This window comes from Alligator sinensis, unplaced genomic scaffold, assembly GCF_000455745.1.
Source record: "Alligator sinensis unplaced genomic scaffold, ASM45574v1 scaffold338_1, whole genome shotgun sequence".
Lineage (NCBI taxonomy): Eukaryota > Metazoa > Chordata > Crocodylia > Alligatoridae > Alligator > Alligator sinensis.
Genome location: NW_005842719.1, coordinates 485,622 through 511,093, shown reverse-complemented (window position 1 = coordinate 511,093; position 25,472 = coordinate 485,622). Strand labels below are relative to the sequence as shown.

Below are 25,472 nucleotides of genomic sequence, written 5' to 3'. Positions count from 1 at the left end.
CCCGCCCCAGCTGCAGCAGCTGCTGCCTTCTGGAGGCAGCAGCTGGGGCTCGGATGCTGCTGCGGGGGTGGGGAGAGGGCTGCGGGCCCTGGTTCTAGGGCACCTGCACGGGTCGGGGGCTGAGGTTTGGGAGTAAGGAGCACTGGCAGGGCTAGGGGGCTGCAAGGTGGGAGTGAGGGGCCATGCTGAGGAAATGGAGTCATGCTGAGGAAAAGTTTGGGAAGCGTTGACCTAATGCATCTGAGAACAAACCCCCTCAACCCTCTGCACATATAGTAACATGACAGCTGAAAAACTACTTCTCAGCCTCTTGTGACAACCAGCAAAGTCCAGAACCATGGTAAATACCCATGCAAAGCACAGACATAGCTACTCCTAGAACCTACTTGACTAGTGTCTTATCCAGCTTCTTCTTGAGTGCCACCAAGAAGGAAAGGAAATCCAGAAGGAAATACCTTTCTTAGGCAGTCTATTCCGCTGCCTCACAATTCTAACAGATAATTTTCCCCTGGTATCTAAACCTACTTTGCTGTAACTTCAACTATTGGTCTATGCTCTGCTCTCTGCAGCAAGAGAGAAAAGGCTTTTCCCCTCTTTTTATGGTAGCCCTTCAGGTATTTAAAGACTTCCATCATGTCCCCTCTTAAACACCTTTGCTGCAAGCTAAACATGCCTTTTTTTTTCAACCTTTCCTTATATGATTTACAAGCCCTTTATTATGTTTGTTGCCCACCTCTGGACCATCTCTGACTTTTTCATGTCCTTTTTAAAATGTGAAGCCCAAAACTGTACAGAATACTCTAGATGAGGCCTAATCAATACTGAATAAAGAGGCACTATCACTTCATTGTAAGCAGGGTTTTAGGACTTTTCTCTGAGGAATTCCTCAGTTTCCATCTTCCTTTTTTTGTTAGGTCCATGCACAAATACAAAATGGGAGCAGTTGGCAAAGCAGCAGTATTGCAGAAAAGGGCATGAGGGCTATAGAGGACTGCAAGCAGAATAAGAGTCAGCAGTGTAGTATTGTTGTAAACAGGTCATTTCAAGTTGGGATCTGTTAACAGGAGTGTCATATGAAAATCATTGGAAGAAATTCTTCCACTGTATTTGGCACTGGTGAGGCCTCACCTGGATTACAATATCCAGTTGTGGGCACTCCACTTTAAAAAAGATGTGAATAAATTGAAAAGAGTATAGAGGAGAGTAACAATAAAAAATTGAGATCTAGAAATCAGGATGTATGAGGAACTGGGATTACTGAGTATAGAGAAGAGAAGGATGAAGGAATTTCATACATAGAATCATAGCATCATAGAAAGTTAGGGTTGGAAGGGACCTCAGGATTTAGTCCAACCCCCTGCTTAAAGCAAGACCATCCCCAACTAGATCACCCCAGCCAGAGCTTTGTCTAGCCATGTTTTGAAAACTTTCAAGGATGGAGCTTCAACCACCTCGCTGGGTAATCTGTTCCAGTGTTTTGCTACCCTCTTAGTGAGAAAATGCTTCCTAATATCTAACCTAAACTTCCCTTGCTGCAACTTGAGACCGTTGCTCCTTGTTCTGTCATCTGCCACCACTGAGAACAGTCCATCCTCTTTCAAGCCCCCCTTCAGGTAGTTGAAGGCTGCTATTAAGTCGCTTCTCAGTCTCCTCTTCTCTAGACTCAATAAACCCAGTTGCCTCAGTCTTTCCTCAAAAGTCATGTTCTCCAGCCCCCTCACCATTTTTGTTTCCCTATGCTGGACTCTCTCCAATGTGTCCACATCCTTTCTGTAGTGGGGGGCCCAAAACTGAACACCCTACTCCAGATGTGGCCTCACCAGTGCTGAATAGAGGGGAATAATCACTTATCTTGCTCTACTAGCAACACATCTACCAATATGGCCGAGAATGCTATTGGCATTCCTTCTTGGCAACATTTGCACGCTCCTGGCTCATATTCAGCTTATCGTCCATTGTAACCCCTACTGTAATGCCTCCCTTTTCTGCAGAGCTGCTGCTTAGCCAGTCAGCTCCCAGCCTGTACTGGTGCATGGGATTGTTCTGTCCTAAGTGCAGGACTTTTTACTGGTCCTTGGTGAACCTCACGAGATTCCTTTTGGCCAAATCCTCCAATTTCTCCAGGATGCTCTGAATCCTAGCCCTACCCTCCAGCGTATCTACTACTCTCCCCAGCTTGGCGTCATCTACAAACTTGCTGAGGGTGCACTGTAGGCCATCTTCCAGGTTGTTGATGAAGACATTGAACAAAACCGGTTCCAGGATTAACCCCTGGGACACTCAACTTGATACTGACTGCCAACTAGACTTTGAGCCATTGATACATCTTCAAATATAAAAAGACGTTATAAAGAGCAGGAGGATTGGTTATTTTGAGGGACAGGACAAGAAGTAATAGGCTAAAACTGCAATCAACAAGATTCAGGTTACATATTAAAAACTTTTTAACTCAGAGAGTGCGTCTAAGCATGCATTTTACTGCGGAGTTGACTAATTAGCTCTGCAGTAAAATGTCACTGTCTATACATGTGCCAGTATTAGGGGTCAGTAAATTAATTAACTCCACCATAGGATAGTATTGTTGGGGACAGTACTGTTCTACAATGGGGTAATTATATGTACTGAAAGGCACATGTAAATGGTGACAAGGGCTAGCTGGGGCATAAGGATGCTAAAGTGCAGGGCCTACCTGATGCCTAACCCCACACTTTAGGACCCTCACACCCCAGCCAGCCCCTCTGCTGCCTGCCGCTGCCACTCGGAGCCCAGGGCTGACCCCTCAGGCCCCCTGTCAGCCCAGGGCTTCTCTGCCTCATCTCAAACTGCTGTGGTCCCAGGCGCATGTACAGACGTTGCACCTGGGAGCTGACTGCGATGGAGCTTATCACGTTGCTTTAACAGAATGTGTAGATGCACCCAGAATGATTAAGCACAGGAATAGATTATGTAGGGAGGTTGTGGAATCTTTGTCATTGAAAGTTTTTAAGTGCAGTTTGGATAAACATATGCCTAGAATGGTTTAGATGGGGATGACCATGCCTTGAGCAAGGAGCTGGACTGAATGATCTCTCAAGCTCCCTTCCTGCCTCGTCTTCATATGAATCTCTGCAATTTTCTTGCTTGCATACATGTGCATTGGCACACATTTTATGGGACTAACTATATTCAGTGTAGGAAATAGAACTATATAAGTTGCACTCTGAAGGAACAGCGGTCTGTAATTAGCATGGTGTCGTGGTACATAATAGAATATTACAAATAAGAGAACATGTTGAATTAAGCAAAGGAAAATGTAGACTGTTTATCCAGACACTGTTCCTGATGGTGAGTTCTATAATTATCTTGCAAAAGAAGTTGTGGAAGATATGTCTCCTAGAACAATCAGAGCTAGGCTAGTGGGTAGTCCTGACCCCTGGACTAGAAGGGACCAACCAGGACATTTCCCATTTGAATGTCAGAAGTGTGGTAAGCTGAACAACATACAATAAACAAGGTTTCATTAGCAATTCCTTAGGGGCTAGGGTGTCATAGGCCTCATGCCATAATGAAAAGTGAGAAGTGCTAGTTTTGGGGAAGTCACAAATAAGCTGACTTGGAAAGTGGGAAAACATTATAGAACTTACAAGTTTTGCTCGCCTTCTACATGTAGAAACATAGACATTGAACAATTAAAGGTTGTTGGTTGTAGCCGTGTTGGTCTAAGGACATAGGCAAATAAGATGGGATATCTTTTATTAGACCAACTGCACGATTAAGGGACTTTGCTGAGGTCAGTTGAAGTCAGTGCCAGAGCTCAGCACAGAATTCCAGAGTCTTGTCACACAGGCCTGTGCAGTAACCACTTGTTCACACTCCATCTCCAGGCTTTCACTCTGATGAGGGGTTAGGGTAGGGTTTGCATCAGAAGCAGTAGAATCAATTTTATATATTACCATATGTAACAGGGAACCCTAACCCTGTTACCAGGAGACAGGGTGGTCCCTTTAAGTCCAGAACCTTCCAGTCACGGCCGGCCAATCAAGTAGGGTTTAAGGCTCAAACCCTGCCAGCTGGTCAGGTGACAGGAAGAGGAAGGCCAGGACCCTACAAATGGCAAGTGGAGAAGGCCAAAGGGGCAGCCGGGAGGCGGACTCCCAATGACTAGAGTGCCGCAGCTGCAGTTTCTGTCAGAAAACTACACCATGAGCCATCCTCATGATCATCTAAAGTAAGCAGGCATGTTGACTCTCTTGTTTAAGGTTAACACCGGTGGTTTGGGTGAGGCTATTTGGGGAAGGAGGAGGCCTCATTGGGGGCCCACTGCAGTGTGGGGACCCCAGCACCAGAAAGGGCACAGTATTCAGGTCTGAGCTGACCCTAGCTCTAGAGAGGGCACGGTATTCAGGGCTGAGCTGACCCCAGCACCAAGGCACAGTATTCGGGGGTGAGTAGACCCCAGCACCACAGAGGGGCAGGAGCCTGAGTGAGGGTTTTTTTGAGAGCTAGAGCCTGGGAGTCAAACCCTGATTAGTGGGGTTTTTTTGACTGACAGGCCTAGCTAGAGAAAAAAAGGGGTAGGCCCACAGTGACCGAGACCCCAACATAAAGAGGAATTTACAAATACCATCTGCGAGGCTTGGGCTGCGGTGTAGGGGATGAACAGAGCCGCAGATAGCGCCCCCTGGCATCTGGGCATACAATGGGCAGCCTCCCGCTTAATTAACAACAATTAATTAACAACAAGGTGTGGCAGGCGAGAAGGCAGGCAGATGGCCCATAACAGGTGGGCGGGGCCACCAGTAGACTGACCCCGAGGAGGCCCCCCTGTTACAATGGTGCATTGGCCGGGAACATTTCATACGGCAGTATGCATCATAGGACCCTGGTTTGCCCGTATGAGGAAAAGAACCCTTGGGTCCATAAAGAAACTAGAGAAATGAGAGCAGACGCTAGTCCCGGAACCAGAGTCACAGCAGCTCGGATCGGCTATGGCAAATAACACAAGGCCTACAGGATCAAGCCGCAAGACAACAGGCACTGTTAGCCAACATGACCGGGAGCATCCACCTGCAATCAACAACTCAGGTAGGGATGTGTGGCTACAGAGCCAGAGTTGACTCTGAGGTGGGAGACGAGCCACCTGCATTGACGGTGGAAGTGACAATGGAGGGAAAAAAGGTATGGGCTATGCTGGACTCGGGTTCATTGCAGACCATGGTGCAGAGCGACGTGTTACTGGCAAGAGAGAGGGAAGTAGCGGACCATGTAATTGTGCAGTGTTGGTGCGGGGATTCCATCGAAGTCGACAGAGTGGGGGTCATCCTACAAGTAGGCGATAGGACCCACCATTTGCGAGTTGGGGTCGCTGAGCGCTTACCCTACACAGTAGTACTGGGCTGTGACTGGCCAGAGTTGTTGACAGAGATAGCCAGTGTGAGGCAAAGGGAGGGGACTGAGATGAGAGAAAGTTGCTGTTGGAGGCCCTGGGAGACTAGGAAGCCTGAGGCTGGATGGGAAGATGATCTGAGGGCTGAGGGATTCGTGGGTGAAACCGAACAACCTCCTCCCGAAGAGGAGGCCAAATAAAAGGTGGATGTCGCACATTTGTGGGAGGGGACACATTTCCAGTTGGAGCAGAGTTGGGAGGCAGATTTTCGGTATGCTTGGCAGGAACACCTGGCTCAATGAAATGGTGAGGTATTACGACCGGAGCTGATGAAGACAACACCCAGGTTCGAGGTAAGAAATGATCACCTGTACCGAATTGAGCAAGGGAAGCCTGAAGGAGGGGAGGTCGTACAGTTGCTGGTACCTCAACGATATCGACGGGCTTTATTGAAGGTGGCTCCTGAGCTCCCTATGGGCGGACATTTGGGCAGGGACAAAACAAAAGCTTGCATTTGGGCAAGATTTTTTTGGCCAGGACTGTTGTGGGAAGTGGCGAGGTATTGTGCTTCATGTCCCATGTGCCAAAAAGTGAACCCAAGGCACCCTCCAAAAGCTCCTTTAAATCCAATGCCCTTGGTAGAGGTTCCCTTTGAGCGGGTGGCGGTGGACATCGTGGGGCCACTTCCCAGAAGCAGCACTGGAAACCAATATGTTTTAGTTTTACTGGATTATGCAACAAGGTACCTGGAGGCTGTGCCAGTGCGGACAGTGTCCACTCCCAAGGTGGCAAACAAGCTATTGAAAATATTTTCACGAGTGGGACCCTCTAGAGAACTGCTGACAGACCAAGGAACAAATTTTACATCACGTGTGTTTGAGGGAGTGAGTAAAGCTTTGGGGATTAAACACCTAAAGACAACAGTATATCATCCCCAAACGGACGGGCTCGTGGAGTGTTTTAACCAGACATTGAAGCAGATGTTAAAGAAGTTTGTGGTCGAGAGTCCTCAGAATTGGGATAAAAGGATACCACCTTTGTTGTTTCCTGTAAGAGAGGCACCCCAGGCCTCAACTGGGTTTTCACCCTTTGAACTATATTGTACGGCCGGCAACCAAGGGGAATCCTGGATTTGATTAAAGAGAGTTGGGAAGAACAGCATACTAAAGATCAGATTTTGACCCAATACATAATACAACTGCGCGAATGCCTTGAAGCAGCTCGGAGCAAGGTTTTAGGAAATCTCAGAGAGACCCAGCAACGACAAGTGAGGCATTATAACCGAGGTGCACAAGAAAGGAAGTTTGACCTGGGGGACTGTGTGTTGGTTCTATTGCCTGACCATGAGAGTAAGTTACTCGCCCGGTGGCAGGGACCCTATGAAATTATATGCCAAGCGGGGCCCGTAGACTGAGGTGCATCAGACAGATAAACAAAAAAAGAAGCAAGTATACTACGTCAATGTGTTGAAGAAGTGGGAAGAGCGAGAGTGTATGTACCTAGCCCTTCATCCGACTTTGGTCGGATGAAGGGATATGCAGCTTTGGTCAGGCCACAGTTGGAGTACTGCGTCCAGTACTGGGCGCCGCACTTCAAAAGGGATGTGGCCAGCCTGGAGAGGGTTCAGAGGAGGGCCACCCGCTTGGTGAGAGGGCAGCAGGACAGGCCCTACGAGGAGAGACTGAAGGACCTGAACCTGTTCAGCCTCAGCAGGAGAAAGCTGAGGGGGGACCTGGTGGCTGCCTACAAGCTCATCAGGGGAGATCAACAGCAAATAGGCAGAGCCCTTTTCTCCCTAGCACCACCTGGGGTGAGAAGGAAAAATGGTCATAAGCTGATGGAGAATAGGTTTAGGTTAGAGATCAGAAGGCAATATTTTCCTGTTAGGGTGGCCAAAATCTGGAACCAACTTCCCAGGGAAGTGGTCCTTGCCCCTACCTTGGGCAAATTCAAGAGGAGGTTGGATGATCACCTGTCTGGGGTCTTGTGAACCCAGCACTCATTCTTGCCTGTGGCAGGGGGTCAGGCTAGATGATCTGCTCAGGTCCCTCCTGACCCTAGCTACTATGAAACTACTACTATGAAACTATCCCGAGGAATTAGAATTGGGACCCTCTTTGACAGAGGAAAGTGGACCGGGTGACATAGAACTGGTCCTGCGACTATCTGAAGAGCAGAGAAGACAGGTCGCCAAGCTAGTCAGGGAATATGGAGATGTATTCCAAGAAACTCCTGGGGAAGTTCAGGGTGTGGTACACCAGATAAAAACTCCACCGGGCCAGGTGATCCAGGAGAACTGGAGACAGATTCCACAGCAACTGCAGAGCCAGATAAAAACGGAGATTGAAGTGATGCTGGAGAAAGGCATCATATGCGAGTCCCACAGCAACTGACGGAGCCCCATCGTAGCAGTACCCAAGCCCAATGGAAAATTTTGTCTCTGTATCGATTTCCAGAAGGTAAACGCAGTAGCTAAGTTTGATGTTTATCCGATGCTGAAAGTAGATGAACTGGTGGAAAACATTGGGCAAGCTCGCTACATTTCCACTTTAGACCTGACAAAAGGTTACTGGCAGGTCCCAGTAGCACCCGAAGATCAAGAAAAGACAGCATTTGCCACCCCTTGGGACCTCTTCCAGTTACGGTGCATGCCATTTGGATTACATGGAGCCGCAGCTACATTTCAATGTCTAATGGACAGAGTTTTGGCTCCCCATGGGGGGTACGCCACGGCTTCCATAGACGATATTATTATTTAAACTGATTATTATATACACTGAAGACTGAGCTGAACACCTCACCGTGCTGACAGCAGTAACGCAAGACTTGAGAAGGACTGGGCTGACAGCCAATCTGAAGAAATGTATGATCGGGAAAGATGAAACACAATACCTTGGGTTCCTAGTAGGAAGCGGGAAGGTGAGACCATTGTTAAACAAGGTGGAGGTATTGCGAAAGTATCAAGCTCCTCATACCAAGAAACAAGTGAGGGCTTTTGTGGGACTAGCTAGTTATTATAGAAGGTTTGTACCTCACTTTGCAGACTTAGTAGTGCCTTTGATGGAGATGATAAAGGCGGGGGCTCCGACCAAGGTGAGATGGATGCTGGATGCGGAAAAGGTATTTTGAGCAGTGAAGGATGCACTATGCTTGCAGCCCCTACTATATGCACTGGATTTTAATAAACCTTTCCTGGTGCAGACCGACACATCAAATGTGGCTATTGGAGCGGTGTTGTTCCAGAGAGAAGGAGAAGAAGAGCGCCTTATAGCCTACATAAGTAGGAAAGTACACCCACCGGAATGGAATTACGCCATGATAAAGGAAGAGTGTTTGGCGATTAAGTGGGCTGTTGAAACACTCTGGTATTATCTGTTAGGGTGGCGGTTCATGCTGATCACCAATCATGCACATCTACGCTGGCTACAGAGCATGAAGACGGACAATGCTAGACTGATGAGATGGGCCCTTAGTCTGCAACCATATTGTTTTGAGGTACAGCATCACCCAGGAATCCAGAATATAAGTGCAGATTTCTTCTCGAGACAATACGAGGAAGAAGAGGGGCTAGGGGAAACAGAAGGACCCTGGACAAGAGAGAAGGGGGGGGTGTAACAGGAAACAGGGTGGTCCCTTTAAGTCCAGAACCTTCTAATCATGGCTGGCTGGTCAAGTAGGGGTTAAGGCTCAAGCCCTGCCAGCCAGTCAGGTGACAGGAAGAGGAAGGCCAGGACCCTACAGATGGCAAGTGGAGAAGGCCAAAGGGGCAGCCGGGAGGTGGACTCCTAATGACTACAGTGCTGCAGCTGCAGTTTCTGTCGGAAGACTACACCATGCCCTGAGCCATCCTCATGATCATCTAAAGTAAGCAGGCATGTTGACTCTCTTGTTTAATGTTAACACCGATGGTTTGGGTGAGGCTATTTGGGGAAGGAGGAGGCTTCATTGGGGGCCCACTGCAGTGTGGGGACCCCAGCGCCAGAAAGGGCTCAGTATTCAGGGCTGAGCTGACCCTAGCACTAGAGAGGGCACAGTATTCGGGGGTGAGCTGACCCCAGCACCAGAGAGGGTGCAGTATTTAGGGGGTGAGTAGACCCTAGCGCCACAGAGGGGCAGGAGCCTGAATGAGGTTTTTTTTGAGAGCTAGAGTTTGCATGTTGAACCCTGATTAGTTGGGGGGTTTTGACTGACAGGCCTAGCTAGAGAAAAAAAGGGGTAGGCCCACAGTGGCTGAGACCCCAACATAAAGAGGAATTTACAAATACCAGCTGTAGGTTAGGGGAGGAAGGGAGCCACAGATAGCACCCCCTGGCATCGGGGCATAAAATGGGCAGCCTCCCACTTAATTAACAACAATTAACTAACAACAAGGCATGGCAGGCGAGAAGGCGGGCAGTTGGCCCATAACAGGTGGGTGGGACCACTAGTAGACAGGCCCCGAGGAGGCCCCCCTGTTACACCATATCACTTAGGAGCCCCAGTAGTGGACCAGGACCCTGTTTCATAGTTTCATATTTGGTAGGGTCGGAAGGCACCTAAGCAGATCATCTAGTCCGACCCTCTGCCATGGGCAGGAAAGGATGCTGGGGTCAAATGACCCCAGCTAGGTGTCTGTCTAGCCTCCTTTTGACGACCCCCAGGGTAGGGGTGAGCACCACTTCTCTTGGAAGTTGGTTTCAGCTCCTAGCCACCTTGACAGTGAAGTAGTGTCTCCTAATATCTAGCCTGAATCTACTTTCAGTCAACTTATGGCCATTGTTCCTTGTTACCCCCCGGTAGTGCTCAGGGGATCAGGGACTCTCCCATTGCCTGCTGGTCCCTATGGCAAGTTTATAGGCAGCCACCAGATCCCCTCTCAGCCTTCTTTTGTGGAGGCTGAACAGGTTCAGGTCCCGTAGCTTCTCCTCGTAGGGCCTGCCCTGCTGCCTGCTAATCATGCGAGTGGCCCTCCTCTGGACCCTCTCAATGCTGGCCACATTCCTCCTGAAGTGCGGCGCCCAGAACTGGATGCAGTACTCCAACTGCGGCCTGACCAGTGTTGCATAGAGGGGAGGATCACCTCCTTGGACCTGCTCGTAATGCATCTGTGGATGCATGACAAGGTGCAGTTAGCCTTCCTGACTGCGTCCCCACATTGGCGGCCCATGTTCATCTTGGAGTCTATAAATTATTCCAAGATCCTTTTCTGCCTCTGTGCTGATGAGAAGGGAGTTCCCCACCCTGTAGATATGCTGCTGGTTCTTCCTCCCCAGGTGCAACACCTTGCACTTGTCCATATTGAAATCCATCCTATTCTCATCCGCCCACCTCTGTAACCTGTTGAGATCTAGTTGTAGCCTGTCCCCCTCCTCCAGCTTGCCCACTTCTCCCCACATCTTAGTGTCATCTGCGAACTTGAACAAGGTGCTTTTCACCCCCTCGTCCAAATCGCCAATGAAGATATTGAACAGTGCGGGCCCGAGGACCAAGCCCTGGGGAGCCCCACTGCCCAAATGTCTCCAGGTCAAAAATGACCCGTCCACCACCATTCTCTGGGTGCAGCAGTCCAGCCAATTTGCAACCCATCTGACTGTGTAGGTGTTGACGCCACAGACACCAAATTTTTTAATGAGGTTGGGGTGAGAGACAGTGTCGAAGGCCTTCCTAAAGTCCAGGAAGACTACGTCCACCATGACATCTGCATCCAAGGCTTTTGTGACCTGGTCATAGAAGACCACCACGTTGGTTTGACAGGACCTGCCTCTAATGAACCTATGTTGATTGCCCCTAAGCATAAACTCCCCTGCTGGCCCCTTGCAGATGTGCTCCTGGATAATTTTCTCAAAGAGCTTCCCCAAGACCGAGGTAAGACTAATGGGCCTATAGTTTCCTGGGTCCTCTTTCCTCCCTTTTTTGAAAATGGGGACCACATTGGCCCTTTTCCAGTCATCAGGCACCTCACCAGAGCACCATGAATGCTTGCAAAGCTGTGCCAGGGGTCCTGCAATGACCTCTGCCAGTTCCCTAACCACCCTGGGGTGGAGATTGTCAGAACCTGCTGATTTGAACACATCTAGTCCCTCCAGAAGTTCCCTGACTAGGTCTGCACTGACCCTAGGCCTGGCTGTGCCTCCCCTGGGTTCGTCCAGTATCCCAGTGGGAGGGATGTCCCTGTCCCTGCTCAGAAAAATGGAAGCAAAGAGTCTGTTAAAGAGATTAGGTTTGTTGCCTGGTGCTACCACCAGATTACCAAGCATGTCCTGCAGAGGCCCCACATTATTTGGTACCTTCTTTTTATCCCCTATGTATTTAAAAAAGGATTTCTTGTTATCTTTGATCCGGGTCGCTAGTCCCAGTTCCATCTCCACCTTAGCCTTCCTAATAGCCCCCTACAATCTCGAGCGAAGGAGGTATAATCCACCTTTGTGATGGCCCCTCCCTTCCATTGGGTGTATGCCTCCTTTTTAGCTTTGAGGCGTTCATGGATGCTTTTGGTGAGCCATGGGGGCTTTTGAGCACGCTTGCCTCCTTTGATTCGCATGGGGATTGTCACACTCCGGGCTTGGAGGATTGTCTCCTTAAGGAACGACCACTCTTCTTGGACTCCCAACTCCCCTCCCCTCCAGGAACCCAGTGCCTCCCTGACTAGTCTCCTTACCTCATTGAAATCCGCCCTCCTGAAGTCCAGGGCTGCTGCCTTGCTGCAGGCCTTTAACACCCTGCGCTGGATGGTAAATTCCAGTAGGTGATGGTTGCTATTGCCCAGGTGGTTGAGCACCCACAGTCCCCTCACCAGACCGTGGCCAGGACTGGGTCCAACAAAGCATTTCCCCTGGTGGGATTGTGCACCTCCTGTGTTAGTTGGAGGTCCTGTAACTCGGCTAGGAACGTACATGAGCGGTCAGACCTGGCTGACTGGTCATCCCAGCAGATGTCCAGGTAGTTTAGGTCACCCATGATAACCATGTCCCTTGACTTAACTGCCTCTGCGAGCTGACCTGAGAATTCCTGGTCCAGCTCTTCTCCCTGGTTGGGTGGCCTGTAGTAAACCCCCACCATTAAGTCCCTTTCTCCCGACCCCTTTGTATTCTGACCCAGAGCACCTCAGTCTGCCCAACCACCGACCCAGTGCTTTTTGCAGAGGATGTGTATTGCTCTTTGACATAGAGCCCTACACCCCCACCTTTGCTCCCTGTTCTGTCTCTCCTGTACAGCCTGTAGCCCTTGATGTTTACCACCCAGTCGTGCATTGGAGCCCACCAAGCTTCAGTGAGCCCCACTATGTCTGGGTTTGTGTTAGCTAGCAGGAGGGCAAGTTCCTCCTGCTTGTTCCCCATACTGCGAGCATTAGTGTAGAGACATTTAAGGCCTCCTGAGGGTGTATGCACCTCCCCCACAATCCCTGGACTGTCTGGGCCCCTGTCTCTTACCTGGGTATTTCTTGTGCTCATCACCTGACTTGGCTGGGCTGTTCTTGTGGGTGTCTCTTGGTCTGGTGTTCTGTGGCTTCCTTGGTCATCTGCCTCCCCCTCCCCCGACGTGCCTAATTTAAAACCCACCGGAGGAGATCAGCCAACCTGGAAAAGAACACACGCTTACCTTTGGGGGAGAGGTGAAGCCCATCCCACCCGAGCATGTCTCTTGTTCTGAAGTGAGGGTCATGGTCCAGAAAGCCGAAGCCCGCCGCAAGACACTGTTCCCGAAGCCGCAAGTTGACATCCCAGATGCAGGTCTCATAGCGTCTTCCACGCCCACTCACTGGAAGGATCAATGAGAAGACCACCTCTGCCCCTGTCTCCTTCAGCTTGCCCCCCAGCGCTTGGTAGTCCTTCATCAGGCAGTCTGGACTGCTCCTGGCTGCATCGTTAGTACCCACATGGATTAGGACCATGGGGTAGTAATCAGTGGGCCGGATGAGGGCCGGGATTATCTCCATCATGTTCTGAATCCAAGCTCCGGGGAGACAGTAGATCTCGCATGTCATGGGATCCTGGCGACAGGTGGGACTCTGTTCCTCTCAGGATAGAGTCACCTATGACAAGTACCCGGTGTCTCTTCCTCCGGGTCAATTTGCCTCCTTCAGCCTGTTCTGTGCGTGGAGTGACCGCCTCGCCAGAGGTTTCCTCCTCACATTCCTCTTCCTCCAATGTCGCCAGGGCCTCATACCTGTTCCCCAGCTGGACTGAGGGAGCTGGCACTGCACCACTGTGAGCAGCCCTGGCTCTGGACGGAACCTTCTGCCATTCGGCTGTGGAGGGCACCTCCTGGGGTTTTTCTTCCTTTGGTGCTTGGCCCTGAAGGGAAAGGAAATACCCGTCAATTTCATCCTCATAATGATCCCCCTCAGCCTGCTAACCTCCTCTTGGGGCTCCCTCACCTGCCCCTCCAGGGCCCTAAGATGGACACGTGCAGGATTGGTGTGGGGGCCCCCATTCCCTGCCCCCCCAGCCCCCCCGGGCATCCCCCACAGGCCAGGGGGCAGGGTGACACCAGCCCCCCCGTGGGCTCCGTCTGGGTGGAGGCCTCAGAGAAGCCCCGGGTAGGCGTTGCCCCCCAGGCAGGGGCCATACCAGCACTCATGTCCACACCATTTTTATTTATTGATATGGTGCTATCGCCTTTCCCTTACCGAAGACTTTCTCCTGGCCCCTCCTGCTTGCCCGCCTGTGCGAACACCTGCACAAACACCAGCACGCCCTTACAGAGCGCGCCTGTTTGTGCACTCTGTTCATGCGTGGCTCGGGAGCGCGGCTCCCTACTGGGTCAACTAAAAGGGATCCGGGGGGTTTCCCCTCCAGATCCGGCTCAGTTGTGCTGACTCCCTCTGCCCCACTTACCTTAGAGGGGATCAGCTACTGCTGCCCCCGCTGCTGCCTCCGCTGCTGTGTCTGCCTCCACCTCCGGTCAGGTAAGGGGGCACACGTGTGTGCAGGGACGCACGTATGCCCAGTTCCCTCCTCTCCTCTCCGCTCCTGGCTCCCAATACTGTTGTATTCAGTACTGTAGAAACACAAAACACAAAGATGGTGGCTGTCTCAAAAAGTTTACAATCAAAGTATAAAACAAGGGTCAGCAGATAGAGGGAGAGAGAGTCATGAATTATGGCATGTACAAATGTACTTCACCTTTTCAAATTCTGGCTGAGCTTTTTTAAAAGGATCTGTGAAAGTTTGTGCTGTGAACTTGGAAGAAGAATATATTCCTTGATGTGGAGAGAAAATAGCAAGAGATGGTGTAGTTAATCTACCTCAGAGGTGCTAAATTCATGTTGGGCCCCAGGCCAGATCTGGACCCACAGGTCTTCTCATGGGCCAGATCTTGTGTGGAGCATGGGGCAGCTGGCAGCCATGGCTGCGGTTACAGCAGCAGCCACAACAGCAGCAGCAATGGGAGTGGGGCAAGCGGCTGTGAACCAGGCAGCCACTTGCTGTGACAGAGGCACACAAGCAGCAGGGAGCCAGGCACTGAAAAGTGACTGAAGACTGTATTGCACAGCCCTCGCTTATCCCCCAGCTGGTGATGGACATGTCCACTAGTGCCCTGGATTCTGCGACAGACCACATTCCCACCCCAGCTGTGACCTACTTAGCCCACCAGTAGCCTATCAGGCATAATAAAATATCTGGGCGGGCTGGATCTGGCTCACAGGCTATATGTTTGATACCTCTGGTCTGCATTGAGATAAACCAAGAGCATATTCATATCCATGAAAATAAACTGCAGTCTCTGCAAAACCAAAAAGTAGGACCTGCTTCTTCCAAGACCTATACAGGAACTCTCCTCAGGCTGTAAGTTTGATCTGCCATTCATCCACAGTGTTTTTAGCCTTCCATCCTCATTAATACTCTTATTTGCCTTCCAGAATTTTTCAGAGAAGCCCAAACAAAGGAGGCAACGCTGCAAAGACCCCAGCAAATTGGACATAAACTCACTCACAGGGGACGAGCGAGTACCTGTGGTACATACAGGTACAGGACGGAGGGTAAGCAAAAGCATTTTCTGTGCTTTGTCCTTGTTCTGACTTGAAACACTTAATCAGAGCTTCAGTTGGCCCAGGAAATATATTTAGTTCTGAGAAGTAGATAGAATTGCAACAAAATTTTGAAATATACACATTGATCTACACCAGGACCATCCAGCTTCTAAGTGGCTAGGAGCCGTATCCTGCACAGACTGTACTAGTGTGGACCATGGGCCCCCTAGGCTTCACCCTGTGCAGGTGCTCCCCACTGCACTGTGCCATGTGGATGCTCCAGTTCCCACCCTCAGCTCTCTTTCTGCACTGCAGTGCACTGTGCAGGCACTTCAGGCTGCGGGCTCCCCCCAGCACCCTGGGCTGTGTCATCCACCTCACCCCCTGGACAGGGGCAGGAAGTGGAAGCCAGAGGAGGGAAGGGGATTGCAGAGATTTGGGCTGCTGCTGCAGCCAGTGATAGGGTAGAGCAGCAGTTGGGCAGGAGCCTGAGGACCACAAATTAAACCCTCAAGGACTGCATGTGGCCTATGAACTGCCAGTTGGATAGCTGTGATCTACACCATTCTCAGAATAACATGTGCCAAGGGAGACGTAAATCTACTAAAAATATGCAACCGCCTCTACAGCAGTGGTTCTCAACCCTTTTAGACTCAAAGCACCCTTGTTAGGCTCAAGGCATCTTTCAGAAATGCTAGCTCTTAGCTTTCGCTTATTTTTTGACTAGAGATAAATAATAAAACAATGTTTTATTATTTATTATTATTTTATTTATTATTTTGTTGCAAGTAACTCACGAGGACCATGACAAATTAAGAATCATTGCTCAGCAGAGTACAGAAAGACTTCTAAATATGCACAGCCAAAACACACAGGTCCCACAACAGCAAAGCAATTCAGCCTTCAGCTTAAAATTCAAAGTTGTACCTTACCTGTGAATTCCTGGTATTATTTCACAAATTGCAATACTCTGATATGATGCAAATGTCTTTATTTTGTTCTTCATTTGAGAAGTGGAGGAACTGTATAACTTTCAGAGTCCTATACAGAACAGTGCTGTATAAAGGCAATGGGAAGGTTTGAAAGTGTATTTGTTCACTTGTTTCAGGTATTTTTAAAAAATAGCCCAAAGTCAAGATCATTGGCTTTTCTTTTTTAGGGAAAACTCCTGTGTTAAAGAAGGAGAAAAAAATCTCACACAGTTTAGTTTTTTTATTAAGTCTTTATGGTGATTAGGGACCTTAATGGGACTTGCTCATAAAATTCCTTTGTAAAATAAACCCAAGGACTGACTAATGGTGGGTAGTAAGTTTTTAAAAATAATCACCTCAGATTAAAAATAAAATAGTGAATTAGATAGTGGAGCAGTTGTCATTGTGCTTCCCTGTGCAAAAGTTGCCATCTGATGGCTGTTGGAGGACCTGTGTGAAATGAATTGGTGATTTTGTCTAGTTCCTGACTAACCCTTCAAAAAGGCCACCATTATCACAACTTAGTTGTCTCACTGGCAGTAGTAACTAAGGGGCAGGGGAAAAAGGGTAGAAGCAAAAAATGGCCCATAGAGACTAAGTTGCCCTCCAGACAAGAGTTGAATCATATTGCTGGTGGCAGCAAGAGACCCTTGCAATCCAGCTCCTTTCATCACAAGAAAGGAGGTACTCTTATTTGCATTTACAGATAGGGAACCAAAGCATAAAGAGACTTGCCCAGGGTCACACAGAGAGTCACTGGTAGAGGAAACTGGGTTTTGGTTCCTGGCTGAGCCCTAGTTCCATGCCTAAGCTACAAAGTTTTCATTCCTCTCAATGACTAAATAGCGGCAGAATGGGGCTGTATGTCCCCCTAGATCCCATACAATATCTATGTGAGAGACCTGGATTGTTGAGCTACATCAAAATCAAAATAGCCAGACTGTAGATTGCTCTGTAAGAGCAACCATTGCCACCAAGTGCCACTGAGTAGCAATACCAGCAACAAGCAGGAAGACAACTGCACCTAAGCTATGTGTATGCCTAGAAGTGTAATCATATTTCTTGTGTTATTTTGCATAACTCTTTCTGCAATAGAGGTCATCCTTTTACTGTTTTATAGTTAGGGGGAGCCATGGCACCAGCATTGAAGGAATTGCCAAGGTGGCTTGATGCACACTTGGAGTATGCTGTTGCAGCAGACTGGGCTGACATTGTTAAGCTTTCAGTAAGTTAGAGCTTTTGGAGAAATCTGTATCATATCATCTTCTCTTTCTCCTCTCCATCCCCACACCCTTTCTTCCAGTGAGGTTCTCTGAGTTGGAAGGCAAGATCTTCCAATCTTGGAGGGAGTATCTACAGGATTATATCTGGTTGAGTGGCATCTCAGGGAGGACCTGAGCACTCTGCAAATAAGCGATGAGTAGACAGAAAAAGGAGAGGAATATTTAGAAGTAATTAAAAAGTGAAAGGATAAGTTTCAGTTAAATAACAAGAAAATCTGCCTAGCAGTGAGATGTTAAGAAGTTTGGGACATTTAGAAGTAGACAAAACACCAGACAGAGGAACAATTATATATGTGAGGTGTGGGGAGGGTTACTGGTACAAGGAATGTGTAGGTGTGACCTAATGGATCAAATGATCAAAATTACCTCAGCCCAGCCTCTAAATCGATTCCTGTAAACTCTGTGTGCAAGTCCCTCATTTGCAGGTCTCAATGCCTTAAAGTTTCAATGTAGCAGGGGAACCTTTCTCAAAATTTGTCGCCTATTTTTTCCTATCCCTAAAGTGAGTGACTATTCTAGTGAGCACAAGACTGACATGGGTGAGAGCTCCTAGTAGCTCATACCTCTCTTGGACAGAGATGGCAAAGACATTCATCTGATGTTTAGTTAGGGTCAGTCTGTTTGCACATGGCTTGTCCCTTGGACTTCTTTCTCTTACTCACCATCTTCTTGCTTGTAGAGTTGTGCATGATATTCATGCTGGACTAAGGGGGTGGGAGGAGATATTGGTCAGTCTGAAGGTTTGTCTGCTCTACAAGTTGCTTTTAATCGACACTGGAAAACAACAGATTATTCCATTTCCTCAAGAAATAGAGCACTGCATATCCAGAATGATGCTAGCTCCACCAGCCAGAGTAGTAAGCATCCAGTGCAGCCTCTGTCTTGCACAAGCCATTATGGTGACTTCAGATTTGATAGTTTTTTGTGTACATTTTTGACAGGCAGTTTCACTTATGCCTGCATGTTAGTATGCATCTTTAACACTTGCATGTTTGTTAGCATTTTCCCCCAAGCCCCATTGGTTCCATGCTTTTTGTGAGTTCATATTAAGAATTATTACACTTGCATGCACACAGATGTTAAACTATTAAAAGGGAAGGAGCAAATGTTAGCACAAGCTGGTCTCTGTACCTGCAAAGTCCAGGTGTACATATATGCCTGTACAGATATTCACATGCACATTTGGAGGCAGAGTAGAAAAACTATGTTTTTTGTGCAGTAGTTGTGGTATGTAAACTTTCAATATATTTTTATTCAGTTCACAGGACAAATGCATTGTATGAGCTCCTACAGATTAAGTCTCAAAGCAGAATGTTTCATATATGAAAATCCATTATTTCAAACCTATTTGCTATTTTAAACAATAAAAATCAGAACAATATAAGAAGAAGAGGAAGATATTAAAAAGTTTGTGATACTAATGGTGGATGACAGATGTCTATTACTACACTATAGATTTTACTTTTTTTCCTAATTTAAATAGATGCAGTCACAGCAGTGTGTTTGGTATTGTTGGGTGCGTACACACATCCTAAGTTGACTTAAAATAAGGTAACTTAACTATGTCAACTAACTGCTAAGTCACATTGGAGCATACACGTGTACAGCTCCTTGACGTGGTGGTAGCCATCTTATGAGCTAAGTCAACTTAACTAATGCAACTCAAAATCATACATCTTGGAGGTATGTTATCTTGTGCCACATATGTGCGTATACTCTGACAGTTAAGTCGACTTAAAGAAATTAAGTTGGCTGAACTGTCAGAAAGTTAGTATCTGTGTACACATCCGTTATGTCTAGGTGTCCAAAAGAGCCTTAATGACCGTAAAGCTATAGTTTAAGCTATAAAGGGTGAGCACCATACAATATGCATGTATGCTATTTCCATGTGCATCTTTTGTAGCTTTGCTCTTATGTAAAGCTCTAAGTTGGCCTTAAAATTGAAAAAGTAAACTTTTTCTTCTAGTATTGAAGCCCCTGGATTGAGCTGCCTCTCATGAAGAATGTCAGTTCTCAGCATGAAAGTACATGCTCACGAAAAACAGAAATTTTACTCTCTGTGTTGGATGAAAAATATTTCTTCATCTCCCCAGGAGGTTTCTGACACTCTGGCTGCATCATATTAGGATGAGGGTGGGAGGGATGTTTTGCACTAGCAGCATCCCATTGATGACAATTCTTGATCCTCTCAAACCCATATTCAGAATCATACAGACAGGTGTTTGTATGTTGATACCATCAGCAACACAGATATAAGCATATGACAACAAGCTGAGCTTTCTTTGAGGTAATAACTCTTAGGTATTTTTGTTTTCTTTGTTTCATTTTCAGGGATTCATACCAGAAAGCAAGTTTAATCGTATCCTGACTGAACCTGTGCTCCGAGACACTGGGCCTCGCCGGAGGGGGAGGAGGCCCAGAAGTGAATTGATTAAAGCCCCTGGTGTTATAGCAGATTCTTCTTCAGGAATGGGACCATTATTCATGAATGGACTTATTGCTGGAATGGATGTAGTTGGACTTCAGAACATGAGAAACATGCAAAGCATCCCTTTAACTGGTCTGGTGGGGTTTCCTGCTGGATTTGCAGCAGTGTCTGCTGGTGAGGATGTCAAAAGCACTCTGAGTATGTTGCCTATGATGTTGCCAGGTATGGCTAGCGTACCACAAATGTTTGGTGTTGGAGGGCTTCTCAACCCACCAATGACAACTACTTGTACTTCAACTGCTCCAAGTTTGTTAACAAGCACAAAAAATGGTACATCAAATGCAGAAAAAGCTACTGAGGACAAACAGAGTAGCCAAAATGTGAAAAAAGAAACTCTTTCTGAAGACAAGCCTGGTCCTAGTTCATTTTCTGATCAGACAGAATCTGCAATAACAACCAGTAGTCCTGTAGCTTTTAATCCATTTCTTATACCAGGAATGTCCCCTGGACTGATCTATCCATCAATGTTTCTTTCACCCAGTATTGGCATGGCATTGCCAGGTATACAGCAAACCAGACTTTCTGAGGTGACAAACCTAGAAAGCCAGAAGCGGAAGAGGAAGAAAACTAAAGGGGAATCAGCAAATCCAGAACAAGAAACTGTTGTGCTCTCTGAAAAAGAAACAACAAACAGTCAAAACTGTATAGAGCAAACGCCACCTTTGTCAACAGAGAAAGAACATGATGTACCAGCGGAAGAGACGGAGTCAAGAGAAATTAATACAAATTAGAACTTTTGTTTCATTAAGAAAAAGATTGTGGCTTGTAAGTTTCTTATCCCATAAATATTTGTTACTTACCCTCTTGCCCCCACTTCACCTTCATAAAACCTGTGTTTCCATGAGTAAATATAATCTACCTAACTCCCTGTAAAAAAAACTATGGTGACATAACATATGTTAATAGTTGCAGGGTCTTGCCACTTTATTAGATAAACAGTGTTGTTTAGGTAGGACTGGAGGCATGGAATTTGTGTTCCGTTGTTTATCCCAGACAACAATAATAATTCCAGTACTTGGTTAGGCCTCCAAATTGCTCACTTATTTGAGAAGAAGAAGAAGCAAAAAGAGCAAAAGAAAGTCCTTATCTCTTGATCTAAATGCAGACAAGGGCATTCCTTTTTAGAGTGACTCTGAATGAAAAACCTTGTATTGGGGGGTAAAAAGCACAGTTATAATAAGTGCTACTAATGTGTATTTTGGTTTAAAGTATTTCCCTATTTTACCCTCGTTACTAGAATAGTAGATAGACAGAAGTATATAACTAATGTTTGAAAATCCATATATTGATTTCTTTTTAAAAAAGCATAACTGGTAATGATATCATTTCTTTCCCTTGCCCCACAAAGTTTGGGAGAGAAACTACAACAAAAGAAAATATTACTTAGACATTATTCTATATTTTTTTAAAACCAACGTTTGGTTTTTTGTTAAGTGGAATTTCAATTGCCCTTTCCTTGTTCGTTACAAAAACTTTTTCAGCTTGAGCTGAGAAGGTTTTGCATATTTGCATGTCATTTATTGCAGTTAATGCACCTATCGCTACCAGTTACTTCACCATTCTGCTAACATTTAGTTCTCATTTATGGCATTAAAAGAACTGTAAAGTTATTGTTTCAGCTATGAACAGGTCACTCTGATTTTAATGTTCCTGTATGAACACTGAGGCTCTGTTTTTTTCTTTTAACATTTAATGTTTCTCCTACCTCTCCCAGAAATAATGTCTTCAAAAAACAAGGGGGAGCGGGGAGCTGTAGACCAGCTTTACATTTTTGAATGTCTTTGAAAAGGACTGTTGAGGTTTTTCAAAGTGTGAGCTTATTCTCCTCCTTTTAGAGTTAGACTGTGAAGAGCATACTTCAGTTTCTTCTTTCCATTCCTCTCTATTTGCTGTTAAGCAGTGTTTCCTAGTACTCTTATTGGTAAATATTCCTGGAGTATGCATTTTAAATTAACAGTTTTTTTCATGCTATCAACCTCCCAAAGTTCTACTCTTGTTAGTTCTCTTTCTCCTCACTCCTATTTAATTTTTCTTTCACTTGGGCTTGTTCTTATTTGCAGCTCATGGTTTGTGACTTGAAATAAACATATAGTGGTGCAGCAATGAGATGGCAGACTATTTGAGGGTGTTGAAAGCATGCTAGTAATTTGTTTCACATTTGGTTGTCACTATTTACTGTATTTTTTACTTATTTTCTGTTACAGTTTTGCTAATTTATCTAATGGTCCAAATGTTTTGACATAACTATTTCAGTTTGCATTATTTATTTATGATGCTTTTTGTCATTGTCTTTTATACATTTGGGATTATAAATTATGTACGTGATAAAATTAGCATCTCAAAGAAGTCTGTTACCCATGGCCTAACAGCAAGCCACATTTATATCTTCAAGGAATTTATTCCCATTTTATTGGATTGGAAGCATTCTTTAAAAATATGTAACCAATCATAATGCAAAAAGAACCACAGAGAATTAAATCTTATTCTATTTAATAACACTTTTGTAGCATAGATACTGTATTGCTATTGACAGATTTCTTAGAAATGCTGCTATCGCTATTTAACTAACATTTGTTCAGTTTTGCCTCCAGTGGAAGCAGAAAGGTTTTTTTTCAGCTGTCAAATCCAAAATCAATATAATTTATTTATGTAAAAAAATCACTTGATATATTTTTGAACCTTTTAAGTACTAACTTTCTTTTTATTCAGTAGAAGAACATGTATTTGCCCTAAATTCTTAAAATACACAAGCTATAAAACTTATATATCTTCAAAGCCTTACTGTGAATGGATATAGAAATCTCTGCAGAGTCCATTTCATGTATGGGATGGTTATTTTTCCAGGGTTTCACTCGTAAGGAACAGGATTGCAAATGAAATGTTTTTAACTAGCCAGCATGCTCTTTACTTGTTCTTACTTATCAAATGTGTATCTTAAATCTCTGAGTGTTTAGGCTTCTTTTTGACTGCTATTGTGTGTGGCCCTTTTTGCAATCATAGAGATACTCTGTGATTTATTTACACTATAAGGCATAAATTGCTTCTTATTACTTTCTGTCATACACAGAAAAGATGCCAAATTTTCACCAGTTTTCATTGGCACTCACACAAACATACATTCTTCACCAAATGTGCTAAAAAAAGTAATTGTCTGTGATCCTGAACATGGTTAAAAAACAAAAGATTTAAAAGTCAGATTTTTATTTTTTTAATTTAGTGACTAGATTATGCTTATCTTTCAAACTTGGCAGAGCCTTGCTACAGATGTATATAAATTTTTCAGCAAATACATGTGAATGTTTAATTCACTTGACTCAGTGCTTAAACGTTACTTGCCTTTTTCTCAGCATGAACAATATCAAAAGCTATTGTATACATAACATCCCTCTCTCTAAGGTTGCTCCTCATGTGAGCCAAGGGGTTGTGCATTATTTACTTTGGGGGATGACAAATTGCAGTTGATCCACACATTTTTAAATAAACTGAACTAGTTTACCAGACTAAGACCTCAGCTGTATCCGTCAGCCTTTGCTGCTTTCAGTATAATTTTTCACACTTTAACTCCCCATGTTCTTGAAGAACTAATGTAATGGAGCAGTCTAAGTTACATGACAGGTTTAAATGCAACTAGCTCAGTGGCAACTGTGCTTAGGTTCTTCATTAAAAATAGTCAGTGGAAGGCTAGAAAACTATTGATAAAATCCAGGAGAACCAATAATAACCCTTGGCACTTATACAGCATCTTTCAACAGAAAAGGAGAGGGTATTTGGTATCTTTTACTGAGATCTTGAATGTCTCTATTTAAAACTTGTACCATGCTAGTAGGTGCCAAATAAATGCTTGAAATAATATTCAATCTAAGGATTGCATGCTTCAGAAAAATAGGTATCAATTCCATTTTACAAGTGGCTAAGTAGATAAACAGAAACATGCATCAAATGGGTTTCACAGTACAACATTCACTTATCTTAATCTTTACAATTGTGACCCAGAGTAATTTCAGGTATCAGAAGCCAATTAGTCTAGGCATAAGATGAACTGCAGCGTTTGTTACAGTGTTACATAAAGTGTACAGTATACTCTACTGAAGTGCATAGCTTCAAGCCTTAGAAGGGATTTACCTGAATTTAATGCTGATGATTTAATGATTTACCAGCATTTACCTGAATTTAATATAAGCGTTCATGAAGAGTACAATGCTGTCAGTTTCAGCCTTGAAACTGACAAGCTCTTTTCATTTTCATTTCCCTTTCAATAATCAGTTTTGGGCCGCTATTAGAAGTCTTGAAAATGAGGGGAACTAGGCTGCAAACTGACTAGTTTAATAGCATCCCTGTGACACCTGCTTTCCTTTGGAGGTTTCCAGGACAGTTAAGTGGAGTACAGTTAGACTAGTCTGCAATCCCTTTAGGCTGAGGGGTTAAATTACTCAGTTTGTGTCAGAGGCAGGCAGTAGTACCCAGGTACTGGTGCACTTCTCCCTGCAGCAGCGTGGGGAAATTGCCCACACCACTGCTTCTCCCATGGCAGGCCTAGGGAAAATGCCTGCTACTGAATGCCTGTTGCTGAAGCCCCAACCATCAGATATTACTGAAGTCCACATCTGCGAGCCAGATCAAATGTCTCTGCAGCCTTGATGCAGCACCCATGCCATAAGTTGCCAACTTATGAAGTTGGCCATTACAATTATAGTTAGTACTCAGTTAAGGTTAGTTAACTGAAGTACAATTAAGTTACAAAGTAGATAGCAGAGCTAAAAGATGCTACTCACATGAGTATCTTATGCACTTAACTGATATGAAGATAACCAAAACTTGTTACAATGTAAACAGTAGGCAAAACCTTATGCCTGTTATTGTATTAGGGGTTTAGGTTGTAGCCGTGTTCGTCTAAGGACATAGGTAGACAAGGTTCCTTGGGTGAATTTGATATCTTTTATTAGACCAACCCAAATGGTTGGAGAATAGTTATTAAGCAAGCTTTCGGGTTCAAAAACCCTTCGTCAGGCTAAGGCTTCCTTATTATTATTATAAGGAATAATATATATTATTATTATATTGTTATTGTATTATGCAGTTAAGTGAATTACAGCAGTGTTAGGGACATGGCCAAGCATCTGGAACAAAGCAAAGTGGCAACTTCCATTTTGCAATCATGAATGTTCAACTGTCAGCATCAGCCATTTTTTTTGTCTTCTCCCCCTGACCCTCCCCACCCCAGTCAGTGCCCAGGGCAGTTGCTCCTATTGTTCCCCCTCGTTATGCCACTGGTGAATTATTTGCTTATACCATATACATGAAAGCAAGAAAACCAGTATGTTGCTGAGCCTCTGCTTTGTTGGTGGAGGTACAGTATCTGCAATCTGCTTCATATTATGCAGATTAGGTGTGAACCTTTGCTATTTCACAAGAT

At 45.6% G+C, this 25,472-nt stretch overlaps 2 protein-coding genes across 2 annotated transcripts in view; one reads left to right on the top strand and one right to left on the bottom strand.

Annotated features, from left to right (window-relative positions):
• LOC112552014 (predicted GPI-anchored protein 58) overlaps positions 1–1,407 on the bottom strand; it is a 3,694-nt gene extending 2,287 nt beyond the window's left edge. Inside the window, exon 1 of the mRNA XM_025216268.1 lies at positions 27–1,407. Coding sequence (XP_025072053.1) covers positions 27–272 — 246 coding nt within the window. The 5' untranslated portion in view covers positions 273–1,407. The remainder of the gene's footprint in view (positions 1–26) is intronic.
• Positions 1–23,912, top strand: part of CHD6 (chromodomain helicase DNA binding protein 6) — a 251,204-nt gene extending 227,292 nt beyond the window's left edge. Inside the window, 3 exon segments of the mRNA XM_025216269.1 lie at positions 15,207–15,326; positions 17,409–17,513; positions 19,903–23,912. Of these exon segments, the coding sequence (XP_025072054.1) occupies positions 15,207–15,326; positions 17,409–17,513; positions 19,903–20,790 (1,113 nt within the window). The 3' untranslated portion in view covers positions 20,791–23,912.
• Positions 23,913–25,472: the final 1,560 nt, after the last annotated feature.